This window comes from Takifugu flavidus, chromosome 13, assembly GCF_003711565.1.
Source record: "Takifugu flavidus isolate HTHZ2018 chromosome 13, ASM371156v2, whole genome shotgun sequence".
Lineage (NCBI taxonomy): Eukaryota > Metazoa > Chordata > Actinopteri > Tetraodontiformes > Tetraodontidae > Takifugu > Takifugu flavidus.
In genome coordinates, this window is record NC_079532.1 from 595,643 (window position 1) to 610,262 (window position 14,620).

Consider the following 14,620-nt stretch of genomic DNA (forward strand, 5'->3'; position numbering starts at 1 on the left):
TTTCCACAGGCCTGGGCTCCAGGGGCCGGTCCAGGTTGTTTCAGTCCTCAAGGGGTGTTTGAAGGTAAAGGCGCCGCCTCAGCACAACACTTTCATGGGATAAATGCAATATCTCCTTCCAGCTGAAGGTAATAGTAAAGAACAGGAAGGTCATCAGTGCCTGCGGGGCCTCCATACACATGATTAGCTGACAAAAGTATCATTTAATTCTGATCGGAGCTGATGAATGCACCTATTACATCCATGCTCCCATCCTGTCAATCCTGCACTGGGTCAAGAGTGAACAAACACTTCTGAATCACCTTCATCTTTCCCACAGTGGAGGTGGGTCAGTCGGCCCCGCTGAGCCAGTAAATCCTGCCTGTTTATCAGCCTTGTTCTGCTGCAGGTAAGAGACAGGAAGATGTTCAGGTCAGAGCCACAGCTGGATCGTTCTGACCTCTGGAGAACTAACCAATCCTCCTGGGTGTTGCCCACAAGAACCAGAAGACAATCTTGTGTTATTAGAACCAGATAATTTTATATAAAATTACAGGCATGTTTCCATAAAACCGGATAATGTTAACACAAAAGACCAAAACAGAAACAGAGTTTATCTCATAATTCGAGTTTGGACGTCATGGGACAAAAATCAAATATTTCCACCACTTTTTAAAATAAATTTACAGTAACAAATGTTGGTCCCTACTTCTTTTCATCTCTTCTTGGATTTTTTTATTATTGATTTTGCAGTCCTGGTGCCAGTCTAAGTCTCAGTGCTCTCACTGGCTCCAGTTCAGAGCAGGAAGATGCATCAACTGAGTCTGTGTGTTCACGCCGCCAATCAGTCAAACCATCCACGTTACCAGATCCACGTCTGCACATTTCAACCTCTCTTGTCTGCCTATGTGTCAACCTCAAATGGCTTGGTTGGTGTAGCTCACATAGGTGCTTTTGGTGGGTGTTGCTGAGGACAGAAAAGACAAGACGTTTGTGTGTTCTTGTACTTGTTACACATTAAGCACCAAAATACTCATTCTAGTATCTAATGTGAGGCCAATTTTGAGTAATTTAGTCTACAGAGGTTCGTCAGATGTTAGCTGGAGTAATGTTAGCAGAACTAATTTCAGCCTACTTCCTCCTCTGTATCTGATCAGTGTTCGAGTGAGCGGAGCTTATGCCTGGTCTCACCAGCGCTAACAGGAAGCCTGAAGCTGATGTGAAGGACCCCCTGCTGTGACTCCATTTAGAACACAATGACAACTTTTGTGTACTTGGTCAGAATATTGGGTGTGGTTAATGTGGAACCATATTTGTTTGGCTTGATCAGATACCAACTACAGAATGCGGAACCAAGATGGTAGCCTGCCGTCATCTGTCCAGCGTATTCAAGCTTTATCAAGAAACATTGTACAGCAGGTCTGCTTGTACTCACCTGCAGCCCCCACACAGCTCTGTCTTCACCTCACTGTTGGGCTGTGTCAGCTTGCTGGTCATGGTGGCGACAGTGACAATGGCTTTGAAGCTGTGTTTACACTTGGGGATGTTCTGCTCTGGATGGAAGATGATGATGTAGACCTTTGGCATGTACAGCATTCCCAGAGAGACAGAGGAACTCGGGCTGAGGGACACGGTCAGTGTGGCGGTCTGGATGTACAGCTGAAGGAAGGAGTGGATGCAACACCAAGGGGAGGAATTAATGACAGATGAAAGATGCAACTGGAACAGCTCAGTAAACCAAAGAAAAAGACCCAAATGGTGCCGGCATGATGCGAAGGTTTGACTGAGAGAAGCCATTGTGGGAGAGGATTCAAGGCTGGTTCTGGTCTTTGAAAGGTTAACTGTGAACCTGAGAGGCATTGACTGTCACACAGGAAAACACAACTTCCAGCACTCCCATTGGGTACAGCACAAGACTAAAACGACTCACATTCAAGTTTGACTGACAGCCGTGAATGCATCATTAAGTTAACACTGCATTTATGAGCGAGTGTTGATTCAGGGCATAACCATATCTGCTGTCTCCACTCAACGATGCATTTGCAGACCATTGACAGACACAGTGATGCATTCACAGGATTAACAATACATTCACAAACACAGCGATGCATTCACAGACACAGCGATGCATTCACAGACACAGCGATGCATTCACAGACATGACAACGCATTCGCAGACCATTCACATCTACAGCGATGCATTCACAGATGCAGTGATGCATTCACAGAGGCAGTGATGCATTCACAGACCATTCATAGGCAGAATGAAAAGAAAAACAGGTCAGTATGACTGAGTCAGGAAACGGGTGACAGCTGGTGTGTTTGATGATGAAAACTGAGTTTCATCCTACTGAAACAGGCCTGATCTGATGGACTGAGTGTGTGAGCTGGACACCACCTTTCCCCCTTGTCCCATAGGATAATGTTGGTAACCCTGCCTGCAAAACCTTTTCTGTGTTCTGACAACAGGAAGGTGAACAGTGCTATAATACTACTGAAAATTGACTAATTTCAAAAAGTTTTTAAGAGGAAAGTACAGTGTGTCCGAGAATCAGCACTAAAACTGCTGTATAACCAAGAGACGCTGCAGGAGGCGCTGTTTTTAATAGAATTTGGGATAATATTACCATCAAGCACCTCTGAGAGTGTGGTGAATGGCGTCGATAGAAAGGTTTGCTTCCTGAAGCCTTGGGTGGATTGGTTTCAGTGAAATGTGATGATCATGATGTCACTGCTCCTGGCTCCATCCCTCCTGTCTCTGGTAACAAGACGGCAGCTTCAGTGATATCTGTCTTTGCATCCTACAGGTCTGACGCGAGAGGGATGTTGCGTGTTCACACCTGAACAAAGTTCAGCAGCGAGGATGCTTCTGGTAGCTTTTGGCTTTAACACCTCCATGTTAAACGCACGAGATTTGGATGCTAATGGTAGCCTATATTTAGAGGGAATTTCACACCACCTGTCACCCAGATCTTCCCACAGATGTGATAATCAGCAAAACCCTCCATCTGCTGCTTCTCAACAGGCAAAACAGAATGGTCAGGAACAGGCAAGGTGGGAACCAGGCAGGCAGACAAACAAGAATAGCTGGTAAAGTCATCGGAACACAAATAACGATCTGGCAGGGAGCAGGTGTGCCTCCGGGGACTAATAAAGGGGCTCATTAGTGTCCAGATACACAACAGGTGTGCGGGGCGAAGCGACTCACAGGCATGATTGCCTGCAGCTGTGACAGAAAGTGTTGTCTGAAGAGCCTGACTCTGATCGGTTTTGTGTCAGGAGGCAGCAGCGGGCTGGGTCAGGCCCGCGCTGAGTGTTTAGATGTTGCCGTTAGACAGAAGAAGCCACCCTAGTTGCATAGCTCACTACATGCTAAATTTTGCTGCAGTGAGAGTGTTTGGAGGTTATCTCCATCGTGATTGGTTGCTCTCATCATCATCATCATCATCATAATCATCAACAGCTGACCTCTATGTGTTCTTGTTGACTTGTTAATCTTTATTACATGTATTTCCTGAATGGTTAGTATTCTCAGAACCTTGGGACTCACCCGTTCAGCTGACTGTGCCGTGCCGAAGAAGATGCATGTCGTGTACATTGTAAATCCGATGGGTTTGGCTTCATTGAATGTCTGGAGCACCACACGTCTTGATAGCATACACGGTGCAGGTGACCATTAGCAGGATGCTATATCCTAGTGAACAGATGAGCGACAAATCAGAAATATTGCACTTTAATACTCCTCGAGCCTTCTCTGGCTCTTGCGTTTGCTGCTCTCCATAATCCACAACAGTATGTGGTGGGTCAACAGCGAACCACACCAGAACTCCCAGCAGCTGTACAGAGATGAGTGAAAATGTGATGAGGAGCTGAGAGGCTGGCGAGATGAAGCACGGCGCCATCACGGCCTTCTTGCCCTGCTCAAAGATGCGGTGGATTCGGTTGGTCTTTGTGAGTAAGGCGGCATAGCTGAAGCACATGCCGAGGCCCAGGAATATGCGGCGGAAGGAACAGACAGCAACATCTGGCTCAGCGATCACCGGGAAGGTGATGACGTAACACAGGAAGATACCGGTCAGCAGCAGGTAGCTCATCTCCCTGCCAGATGCACGGACGATCGGAGTGTCGTGGTGGCAGATGAAAGTGACGATGACAAAGGTTGTGGCGAGGATGCCCAGCACAGAGAGGAAGATAGGCAGGAGCACCCAAGCCGAGTGCCATTCCAGTTTGATGATGGGGATGGGCTGGCAGCCGGTGTGGTTCTGGTCAGGATGTGTCTCATACGGGCAGAGCTCACAGGTGAATAGCTGGCCTGGAAGTGGTAACCCTCACAGCGCTCGCAGTGCCAACAACACGGGACACCATTCACCACCTTCTTCCTTGCTCCAGTGCCACAGGAGAGGCTGCTCCCCAGCAGCCCAGTGAAGGGCCTCCATCTGAAAACAAGGTTGCATCCTAGCAATTACTGGACACTCATGCTGGGCCTTGTGTCTCCACTGTGCGACCCCCTGCTAACACCAGGGAAACCAGCAAATGTGAGCCTATGAGACTAAATTAGCTTTGCAATAATGTCTACAGACAAGAACAATACTTGTGATTTATATGGTTTTTCAGCCAGCACTGGTCAGAACCACATTCCTGTTAGTGAATGAAGCAGATTTTGTGTCCAACATGTCCATTTACATTCAGGTGCAGCGTATTCGTCCAATGTCTGATGATCTTGTACTCAGCTGTTGACCTGATGGCAATGACACATTCCTCACGCTGTTATTGTGAAGGACAGAGGAAGGAAACAGACTTTTATTGTGAAAGACGCTCAAATGGATGCCAGTTGGTCTTTATTAGTTTGGTTTTCTTATAGATGGCTTCAATGCTGAGACCAAGCCAGGTGAAATGTTAAAATTTTTAGATAGCATGATATCCAACATGTCAATTTAGGCTGCCCTAAACTTTACTTTGAACTTTACACCTGAAGTTAACGTGACTTCATCTGAATATTAAAAGGAAGCATCTGATCAAAACAAGAAAAAGGCTGAACAAAGCTGCAGCTTTGATCTGGCGTTATTCAGATGCTTAGACGAACACAACAGACACAAAACCCTGAAGACTCATAGTTAACAGGGCAGAGAGAGAGAGAGAGAGAGAGAGAGAGAGAGAGAGGAGAGAGAGAGAGAGAGAGAGAGGGAGAGGGGGGGGGGGGGGCACCCAGCGGACAAGTATCAGAACTGCAGGTAAAAGGTCCCGTCCCGTTATTTCTTGTGTAGTTTCTCTGCCCCCCCCCCCACCACCCCCGTATCCATCAATAGGTATAGCCACCTTTATAACTGTATGCTGTCCCACTCAACTCTTATACCAGCAGCTTGTATTATTAATGTATTTCTATGATCTCTGCCTCTTCTGTCCTCTACCTGTCCTCCCCCTTCTCCTCCCTCTCTACCCAGCCTGCCATCAGCAGGAGGGTCCCCCCCACATGAGCCTGGTCCTGCTCAAAGTTTCTTCTTGATAAAGGGGAGTTTTTCCTTGCCACTCTTGCTTGTTGGGGGCCAGGCCCTGGGATTCTGTAAAGCGCCTAGAAACAATTTTGATTGAAACAGATGCTATATAAATAAAGATTGATTCATTGATTTATTGATTAACATGTTCAGCAGGAGGGTGAAGTTATGCGCACAAATAAAGACACGTGTGGAGCTAAATATGCAATCACAGAAGTTTCTGAAGAAGAAATTCTGCTCCTAAACTTTATCCTGATCATTTTAGTTAAAAATGATCATAATCAGGACAAAGTTTAGTCAAACAAAATGCTTATCAAGCAGAGACTCAAGAACTTTTAATTAGTATATTTTATTTTATTTATAAGGCTCTTTTAGACAAGCTATCTTCTGCTGTTCAGGTCACCCAGAATCTCAAAGCAACAGTTGGCTGCAGTTTAAGGTTCCTCTAATGAGGACCGAGTTAGGGAAGAACATCCTCTCCAACCTCGGGTCATGGTTGTGGAATCCTCTGAGGGGAAACTCAAGTTTTTTAAAATCAATTTTATTACATAATATAGTGAAAAATTAATTTCAATACATTTGACATGAAAAAACATCTCAGTGTGAAATCAGACTGATTCATTCTTTTTATCAGCTCTTCAAAGATCCTTTTAAAAGATCAGGTAACACAATTAAGGGTAAATATCTGCAAAAGATTTTTAAACATTTAAAAAAATCAGAGTCAAGGCCAAGGGTCAGGGCTCATGGTCAGAATCAGGATTGTGCTCTGCTTAACATTCTAAAGATTGTTTACATTCATGTTCTTCTCACTTACGGGGTGGAAATCATCAATCTGAGCATCTACAATCATTTGCTGTTGCCATGGTTTGAGAATGAAGCAGTGTTGACATACAGATTCTGCCTCAGAAAGTCCAGCACCTTTCTCCAGGAGTCTTCCTGAGCCCAAGAGTGTGCCACCATCTCTCCACCCCACAGAGCAAACGCTGCAGGGAGGACAGGAAGCTCTGAACTTCACCGACTCTTGGTTTTGCATCGTTGGTGTCATTTGGTCTCTAAACTTACTTTTCTGTTGCGTTATTGCTGTTTTGAAGGCGGTGGATCGGAAGTGGGGCGTGTACGGAGGTTCGATCAAGTGACCGGTGTTTGGGTAAGACAAGATGGTCAGCAGGTGACTGTTCCCAGCTCGCTCCATCATTTCTTTCATCTAGAAAGAAGAAGTTGTAGCTTCTGCCGTAAGTAAATTCACATTACAGCCGGCAGTCAGCTGACGGGCCTTTCACTTACGTCCATTGCGGACTCTTCTGCTGGCCAATTCTGATCATCCTCACCCACAACCAACAGCAGTGGAATCTGGAGCTGTCCCACCTGCTCAGGGCAAGTTCACACAAAAACAACAATTCACAAACAGAAGAGTCACATCAGTGCAGTAGATGTTTCAGTACACCAGTAATCCAGTCTGCTGCTGCTCCTTTCTTAACCCTCTGTTGGCTCACAATGGAGATGAGGCTACAGCAGCATTTCAAATGTCCCACATTAGTGTCATTAGTGTCAGAGCACATCGTGGTACACCTGAACCCTTCTCAAGTCCACCCCCAGGCACCCAAAACCCCCCAGAGGTTATCTGGCACACGATAAACCAGACAACCACAGTAGAGCAGTTAGAGAAGACCAGACAAACACAGTTTCCTCTGAGAAAACTATTGTGTTTTCTGTTTTAACAGAATTTTAGATCTCTAATAAAAAGACTCAAGCTAACAATGTTAAATTAGTCTCTATCTAGCTATTACAGCCAGATCACTTATCAGGACAGACAAGATCATGGTGACACAGAGATCTGAGTAGTGCTACTCACATCTACTTTGAGTTTGGGGTCAGTGGGGATCGGCAGTAGAAGATCTCGAAAGATCACCTGGTTCTCTTCATTGAAACGAGTCTTGTGTTCGTTTCTTTTTGGAAAATTAAGCATTATATCAGTGTGGCAAGATTTCAATTGTCAGATGACGTGGCTAAAGGTGAACTTACTGCTGAAAGTATTCCAGAATTTCCTGTATGGATCCATCAACAGGCTGCACATGGCTGCCACTGATACACACTGCACACCTGGGCTGGAGGGGACATGCACACACACACACGTGTGCACACGCACACAAGGATGCACGTGCAAGCATGTACACAAGCATGTATACACATACACACACACACACACACACACACACACACACACACACACACACACACACACACTCTTAAGGATCAAAGTTCTCGACACCGAAACAGCCATTTGTACTTCTATTGTGCGTCTGTAGCATATGTGTGTATCCTATGTGTGTCTGTATCCTGTGAGCATATCATGTGTGTATTATGTGTGTCTGTATCTTGTATGTGTGTATCCTGTGTGTATCATGTCTGTGTAGCATGTGTGTCTGTGTCCTGTGTGTGCCTATTCTGTGTGTATATATCCTGTGTGTGCGTATATCCTGTGTCTGAATCCTGTGTCTGAATCTTGTGTGTGTATCCTGTGTTTGTGTATATCAATGTCTGTCTGTATCCTGTGTCTTTATTCTGTGTGTATATCCTGTGTATCTCCCTTCTATTCCAGACCTTCAGAACTTTGGAGTAAACAGCTATTTTCAAAGTCATACTGGTTCCAAAGGAAAGACCCAAGATGGCGATTCTGCTGCTGAGGACCTGAGGATGCTTCTGCAAGAAGCTGTAGGCCGTCTACAACAGGAAATGAGAAGGAACAACCAGTTTTTGTTTCACAAGACAGAGAAACCAATAGGTAACATGCATGTTCTATGAGTATGTACCTCAGTAAACTACAACAAATGTTTTATTGAATAAGAGATAAGACCCAAGGCAGTTTTTAATTAGATCAATCACTCACACACACACACACACACACACACACACACGGATTATGGACTTACTTGGTTTCCAAGACAAGGTCACATGACGCTTCTCGTGGTCATACATTTAAATTCTCACACTAAAGCTGAATAACTTTGGTTGCTTTGAATAAGATGATTATTGGTTTTACCTCGAGGTAATCAATGCCGACCATTTTCCCAGTTTCCATGGTGATTTTAGGCATCATGTAGTCAAGGGCGATGGCGGCAAAGCCATGAGAGGCCAATAGAGCTGCTCGGTACTCGACTAACTTTCCTCCACCCCCCCAAAGATCCAAAACTCCAGGGAAAGGTCCTGGCCCTTCAGAGAAGTTGAAAAAGACAATGATAAATATTGTATTCTTCATGAGTGACTTTGGCGAAGCTCACCTAAATGTTCGTTTCATGTCATCTTTGGGTCATCAAACCTGAGTTCAACCAACAGAAAAACTTCTAAATCCTACTGTCAACCAACCTGAAGGTAGGAAGAGGGTCCCAGTAAGTCCATCCTCTGTGACCGGGATCCTGCGGACGCCCGGCGTGATGTACCATCTCTCCACCTCCACACTGACCAATGGAATCAGATCGACAAATCCCTCAGTCTGGTATCCTGCGTACACTGAGATGGTGACCTCCATGGGGGTCAGCACATTACTTTTTCTCAACCTGAAGGATGATGAGAAACATCAAGTGTGATCACATTATCTGATTCAATATTGCTTAATTCTGTTGGACCTCCTTGTGACCCACCTAAGCCCTGGTTTGCTACCTGGAACTGGTCTGAGACTCCAGAATAGACCCATTTGGTGAACCCCAGAATAAGTCCCGCCCAGACTTGTGTCTTCTGAAACTGAAAATAAATAAAAGTTCCTCATTCTGTCATTTGTTCATACTTTTTATCACAAAGCTTTAATTTTCCTGACCCTCCCAGATCTCAAATGACCAACAAACCATTGACAGAGCCAGAAGTGCTGGCAGAGTAGTGAGCAAAGGCCTCATAGCTGTGTCCGTCGTCAGACTTGTGGTGGGCGTAGATGGTCATCTGGAAGCCAGGGGGGCAGTTTTGGACAATGACAACAAGCTTCTCATCAATCAGTCCTCTGGATGGCTTAACTGTGAGGCTGACACAAAACTTCTGTCTGTCCATCCTTAACTTGCAACAGACAAAGAGGGAAAATCAAAAAGCTGCACATTTCCACTTTTTTCCAGCTCAAGTGGCTGTAAGAGCTTCCAAAAGACCCTATTTGTCAAGGCTCTGTAGGCTCCCCATAGGATTTTTCCTTGGGCCACATCTGGAAGCAGATTAACTTTCCACTACTGCTACATAGCTAGGTTTGTGGTTATGGCGACAGAAGTGCTCATTAGAGCCAGCTGGGGCTTAACTAGCCCATTTAGCACATTGCTAAGTACCCCCAAAAATTAGATTAGATTAGATTCAACTTTATTGTCATTACACATGTCATAAGTACAAGGCAACGAAATGCAGTTAGCATCTAACCAGAAGTGCTTAAGTAGCAAATAAAACTGTGATGAGGTATATACAATATATACACACAATAATATATGTTTATGATATCAATATATATGTTTGTATTTACAGAGTTCACAGATATGTAAAGGGTATATAAAAGTCATTGCAACCAAGATAAATATATATACAGGCTGTAACTATGGTGCTGAATTTCCTACAGGATCAATAGAGGCTATTTATGCAGTTTTTAACTATGTGTACGTTTTGACTATACAATAACGATAAAGTATGGTAAAAATGTGAAAAGTATGGAAAGCAGTGCAAATAAACGGATGTAGGTAGTGCAAATAAACAGATGTAAATAGTGCAATTATTGTAACAGATGTAATCAGTGCAAATAGAGTGAATGTACAATCAGTCAGTCCAGACGGGGTTATTGTGCCTGAAGGGAGGTAAAGTGAGAGGGGTCGGAGTTCAGCAGGGAGACAGCAGTGGGGAAGAAGCTGTTTCTGAACCTGGTGGTTTTTGTCTGGAGGCTCTTGTAGCGCCTCCCAGAGGGCATGAGGGTAAACAGTCCATTTGCTGGGACAGGAGTCTTTAGTGACCTTCTTGGCCCTCCTGTGACAACGCCTCCTGTATATGTCCTCAATGGCAGGAAGAGAAGCTCCAGCTATTCGCTGGGCGGTTTTCACCACCTTCTGCAATGCCTTCCGGTCTGAGGCAGAGCAGTTCCCATACCAGACCATAATACAGCTGGTAAGGATGCTCTCAATGGTGCAGCGATAGAAGTTCACCAGGATGTCTGAAGAGAGGTGGTGTTTCTTCAGAGTCCTCAGGAAGAAGAGACGCTGGTGAGCCTTCTTCACCAGACTGGAACAGTTAGTCGTCCAGGTGAGGTCCTGTGAGAGGTGGATCCCCAGGAATTTGAAGCTGGACACACGCTCCACCGCTGCTCCGTTGATGTGGATGGGTGGGTGGATGTCCGTCTTCCTCCTGAAGTCCAGGACGAGTTCTTTAGTTTTATTGGTGTTGAGCAGCAGGTTGTTGTTGTGGCACCATGTAGACAAGCGGTCCACCTCCTCCCTGTAAGCTGACTCATTGTTATCCTTGATGAGGCCAATCACCGTGGTGTCATCTGCGAACTTGATGATGGTGTTGGAGCCATGTAGAGCTCTGCAGTCGTGGGTGAAAAGGGAGTAGAGGAATGGGCTCATCACACAGCCTTGTGGTACTCCAGTGTTTACAGTGAGGGTAGGGGAGCAGTGATGATCTAACCGCACATGTTGTGGTCTATTGGTCAGAAAGTCCAATAACCAGTTGCAGATGGAGGTGCTGATGCCCAGATCCCTTAGTTTGGTTATTAGCTTGGAGGGGATGACAGTGTTAAATGCTGAACTAAAGTCTATGAACAGCATTCGGGCGTATGTGTCATTATTGTCCAGGTGTGAGAGGACAGAGTGCAGTGCTGTGGAGACTGCATCTTCTGTGCTCCTGTTCTTACGATAGGCGAACTGATGGGGGTCCAGGGTTGGGGGGAGACAGGATTTGAGTTGTGCCAAGACCAGCTGCTCTAAGCACTTTGTTATGATAGGAGTGAGTGCTACTGGACGATAGTCATTGAGACATTTCTATTTTTTGAGTGCATTTCTATTTTTTATTCCATAGATAATGTAATAGACTTTTTTTGCTCGACAAAAAAAATCAAAACTCGAAACAACGCAACATCTGGAATACACCGCTGCTCCTGACACTAGCAGCTTTTTGTGGGCTCTTAACAGGAATATCGTGGATATTGTCAGGAACTGGAATCATCAGAACACGTGCTTTTGGTATGCAGGCAACATGCCAAAGAAAGAAAGGTGATGATGGAATGAGGAAACAGGGATTAGTGAGTGGGAAGAGAACAGTATTTGAAGACATTTCGAGAGTTCAGCTGGGAGGAAAGAAAGTGGTTTATAAATTTCCAATCTCTACAGGATTATTAAAAAGGGTTTCAGGAGAAATGAATGAAAATGACGACCTGAAGGTGGCACCAATGCAACTTCACAGATGCCAACTACTGTTAAAACCCAGAGAAGAAGAAGTGAAAGAAATAAAAGGTTTTGGAAAGGAAGGAGCACAGTAGCTCCAAAATGTGTGGCTGTGTTTCAGATTTTGAAAAAGTGTATGATGGGACACGGCTTATTAAATGATATCATATGGGAACAAAAGGTAAAATGTTTAAATGGATCAGGAGCTTTCTTACCAGCAGGGAAATAGCAGGAAGTGTGGGTAAAAACCTGACTGAAAACCTCAGAGTAGCTAATGGAACATCTCAGGGAAGTAACATTAGCCCAAATTTATCCTCAGTCATGATAAATGGCATATTTTGGAGTATATGCAGCTCTATTGGAGTTTATTATTATTATTGGAGTTTCATTATTCGCAGATGACAGAGCTCCATGGAAAGGGGGCCAAATGTACCATTTGTTGCAGGAAAGTTACAGGCTGTGATAGGAAAGTTTGGGCACTGAAATGGATAGATTGGAGTTAGTAAAACAAAAGTGGTTGTCCTTAAAAATAAGAAAAAACTGAGTCAAATCAACCTTAAGTAATATGAGCATTAGTTCAAAGTAGTGGATTGTTTGAAGTATTTAGGGATTTGGTTTGATAAAGGGATTCACTGAGAAAATACACATTGAGAAGGTAGTGGGGGACTGTAAAAAGATTCAAATATTATCAGGTGTTTAAAAGGTAGAGACTGTAGAGCACGTAGAGCAGTATATACTGTATAGGTTAAGTATAGATTTCATCAGGTCTGAGTTACGGGTGGATACTATATGAATCTGCATCAAAGACGATGTTAAAAGAACTGGGCCTCATTCATTATCAGGTACTAAGAGTGTACTGTGATGCAAAAAAAACCATACCAGTGTCATCCCTACAAGTAGAGATGGGTGAAATGCCCCTATACATAAGGACAGGACAAACATCAGTGGTATATTGAGCACATTTAAGGGGACAGTGAGAAAACCACCCAGCTTAGAGTGTTTTAAAAACAGAGAAGGAAAAAAGAAAGGTACACAGTTTTGGAGGGATGATTAAAGGCTGGATTAGAGAGAATAGGGTTGCTGACATAAGTGTGAGTAGTGCAGTCCCTCTCTGTGTTGTCCCACCTTGGACACTGGAAAAGGAAAGTACCGTATTCATTTGAGTCTACTGGAAAAGGATCAAGGAAAAAATGAGATTGAAGTGAACAGTTCAAGTTAAAATGACAGCCAGGATATTAAAGTATTAGTAGAGCAAACAGTAGGTAAAGCAACAGCAGTTTCAGAGTTACAAATTATATTAAATAAAAGAATCAATAATAATTTAACAATAAGTAAAGTTGAGCTGTTGACCACTTATATGGCGTTGGACTGGATCCAGGGTGTCAGACCATGTAAAGTACTCATAGCATCAGCTTCCAATATTGCATTGATCAGCATCAAACATAACCAGTCAGAAACAAACAAGACAATATGGGAGCTAGCACATATGCTGCAAGGAATGAGGAGACCAGGACCAGAGGCCAAGCTCATTTGGGTCCCAATACAAAGAGGAATTAAAGACAGTGATATAGTGGACAAGTATGCCAGGAGTGCAATGAGAAAACAACAAATATCAATTCCTGTAACATATAGTAAAGCATAGTAAATGTAGTTAAGTCGAAGATAAAGAGGAAATGGCAGAAACATCGGGACAGAGAGGGTAAAGGTTGACAGTTGTAGAACAAACCAAAGAATTCAGGAGAAATGAGAGAATGCCATAGGAGCAACAAGGAGGAAGATGCCATACCACTAATGAGAATTGAGCACACAGGATTAAACAGCACAAAAAATTAAAATATAAATAGTGTGCGTTCCTCGAAACATACCAGGAACATACCAGGTACAGAAATTCACACTAAAAGAAACATTTAAAAGAAAATCAGATACCATTTAATCTAACAGAGTTATCCTGGGGGAATTCAGAGGATGTGGTATTTAGGGGGGTAACGGGGTATTCCGCTGCACACTCCAGTCCAGAAGGTTGCGGTAATGCACCTACAAGCTGTTTGGACCCCCATTTAAAAGACAGAGAAAGAATTTTCAGCCCTGAACTTTGGAACGTGATTGGCTAGTTTCAAGAGCTTTTATTGGGCTGCAAAGTTTAGTCCACTACTACTGAAGGTTTTAATGGCAAACGTGAAATGACTGAGATTAAATTAATTTTGCGTCAATTCTATATGTGATTCAAATTCTCGATTCTTCGTTATACAATTGCAAATGCAATTACATATATTACACATTATTGCGATATTTTTTCTGAAACGCATCATTGAAATATCATGATAGTGCCTTTATGGTAAAGGTTATAATTGCATTAAACTAAAAACTGTGTATCTAAAGATAGGATCCTTACGCACTAGGATGACAATAATAGTACAAGAAATAAATCCCTGAAAGTAAAATACTCTGATATATTGAACGCTCAAAGTCCAAAGTTGGACGTAAATGGTAAAAAAGATTTGGAGCCGGACCTTCGAGCAGACTCTGAACCAATCTAGGCTGACGAATTCTCCGGGTTTGTCGTCCTCCAAACAAATTTCACAACAGTCTGACTAACGTTGTCCGAAGCTAACTTTACTCACTTAAGTGTCGGTGATCGTCTAAAGTCCTCAGCTGGGCGGGACTGGACACACGAAGGCGGCACGGAGACACAACCTGGGACATTTCGCCCCGAGCGTTGTCTACAGGATCGACGGCTGTGATAATCCACGGAATTTCTCT

At 43.9% G+C, this 14,620-nt stretch overlaps 2 protein-coding genes across 8 annotated transcripts; both read right to left on the reverse strand.

Annotated features, from left to right (window-relative positions):
• Positions 1-3: 3 nt before the first annotated feature.
• On the reverse strand, positions 4-5,965 carry grm8b (glutamate receptor, metabotropic 8b). Its single transcript, XM_057052602.1, is given in 7 exon segments — positions 4-122; positions 233-382; positions 1,415-1,638; positions 3,530-3,611; positions 3,613-4,285; positions 4,288-4,434; positions 5,956-5,965. Coding segments are annotated over 6 exon segments (1,245 nt in total). The 3' UTR covers positions 4-122; positions 233-273.
• On the reverse strand, positions 5,586-14,597 carry LOC130535977 (bile acid-CoA:amino acid N-acyltransferase-like). Of its 7 annotated transcripts, none has more exons than XM_057051487.1 (12): positions 13,787-13,884; positions 9,311-9,512; positions 9,110-9,209; positions 8,835-9,025; positions 8,512-8,681; positions 8,073-8,192; positions 7,494-7,576; positions 7,324-7,417; positions 6,756-6,836; positions 6,534-6,675; positions 6,286-6,454; positions 5,586-5,990 (listed from the first exon to the last, which is right to left on the reverse strand). In XM_057051487.1, the coding sequence occupies exons 1-11, from the start codon at positions 13,787-13,789 to the stop codon at positions 6,318-6,320; spliced, it is 1,323 nt and encodes a 440-aa protein (XP_056907467.1). In that variant the 5' UTR covers positions 13,790-13,884; the 3' UTR covers positions 5,586-5,990; positions 6,286-6,317. The 7 variants fall into 7 exon arrangements, with proteins under 7 accessions (XP_056907467.1, XP_056907466.1, XP_056907465.1 ...); XM_057051486.1 differs by having other exon boundaries at positions 5,586-5,979; positions 13,787-13,883; XM_057051485.1 differs by lacking the exon at positions 5,586-5,990 and adding an exon at positions 14,371-14,472 and having other exon boundaries at positions 6,221-6,454; positions 13,787-13,901.
• Positions 14,598-14,620: the final 23 nt, after the last annotated feature.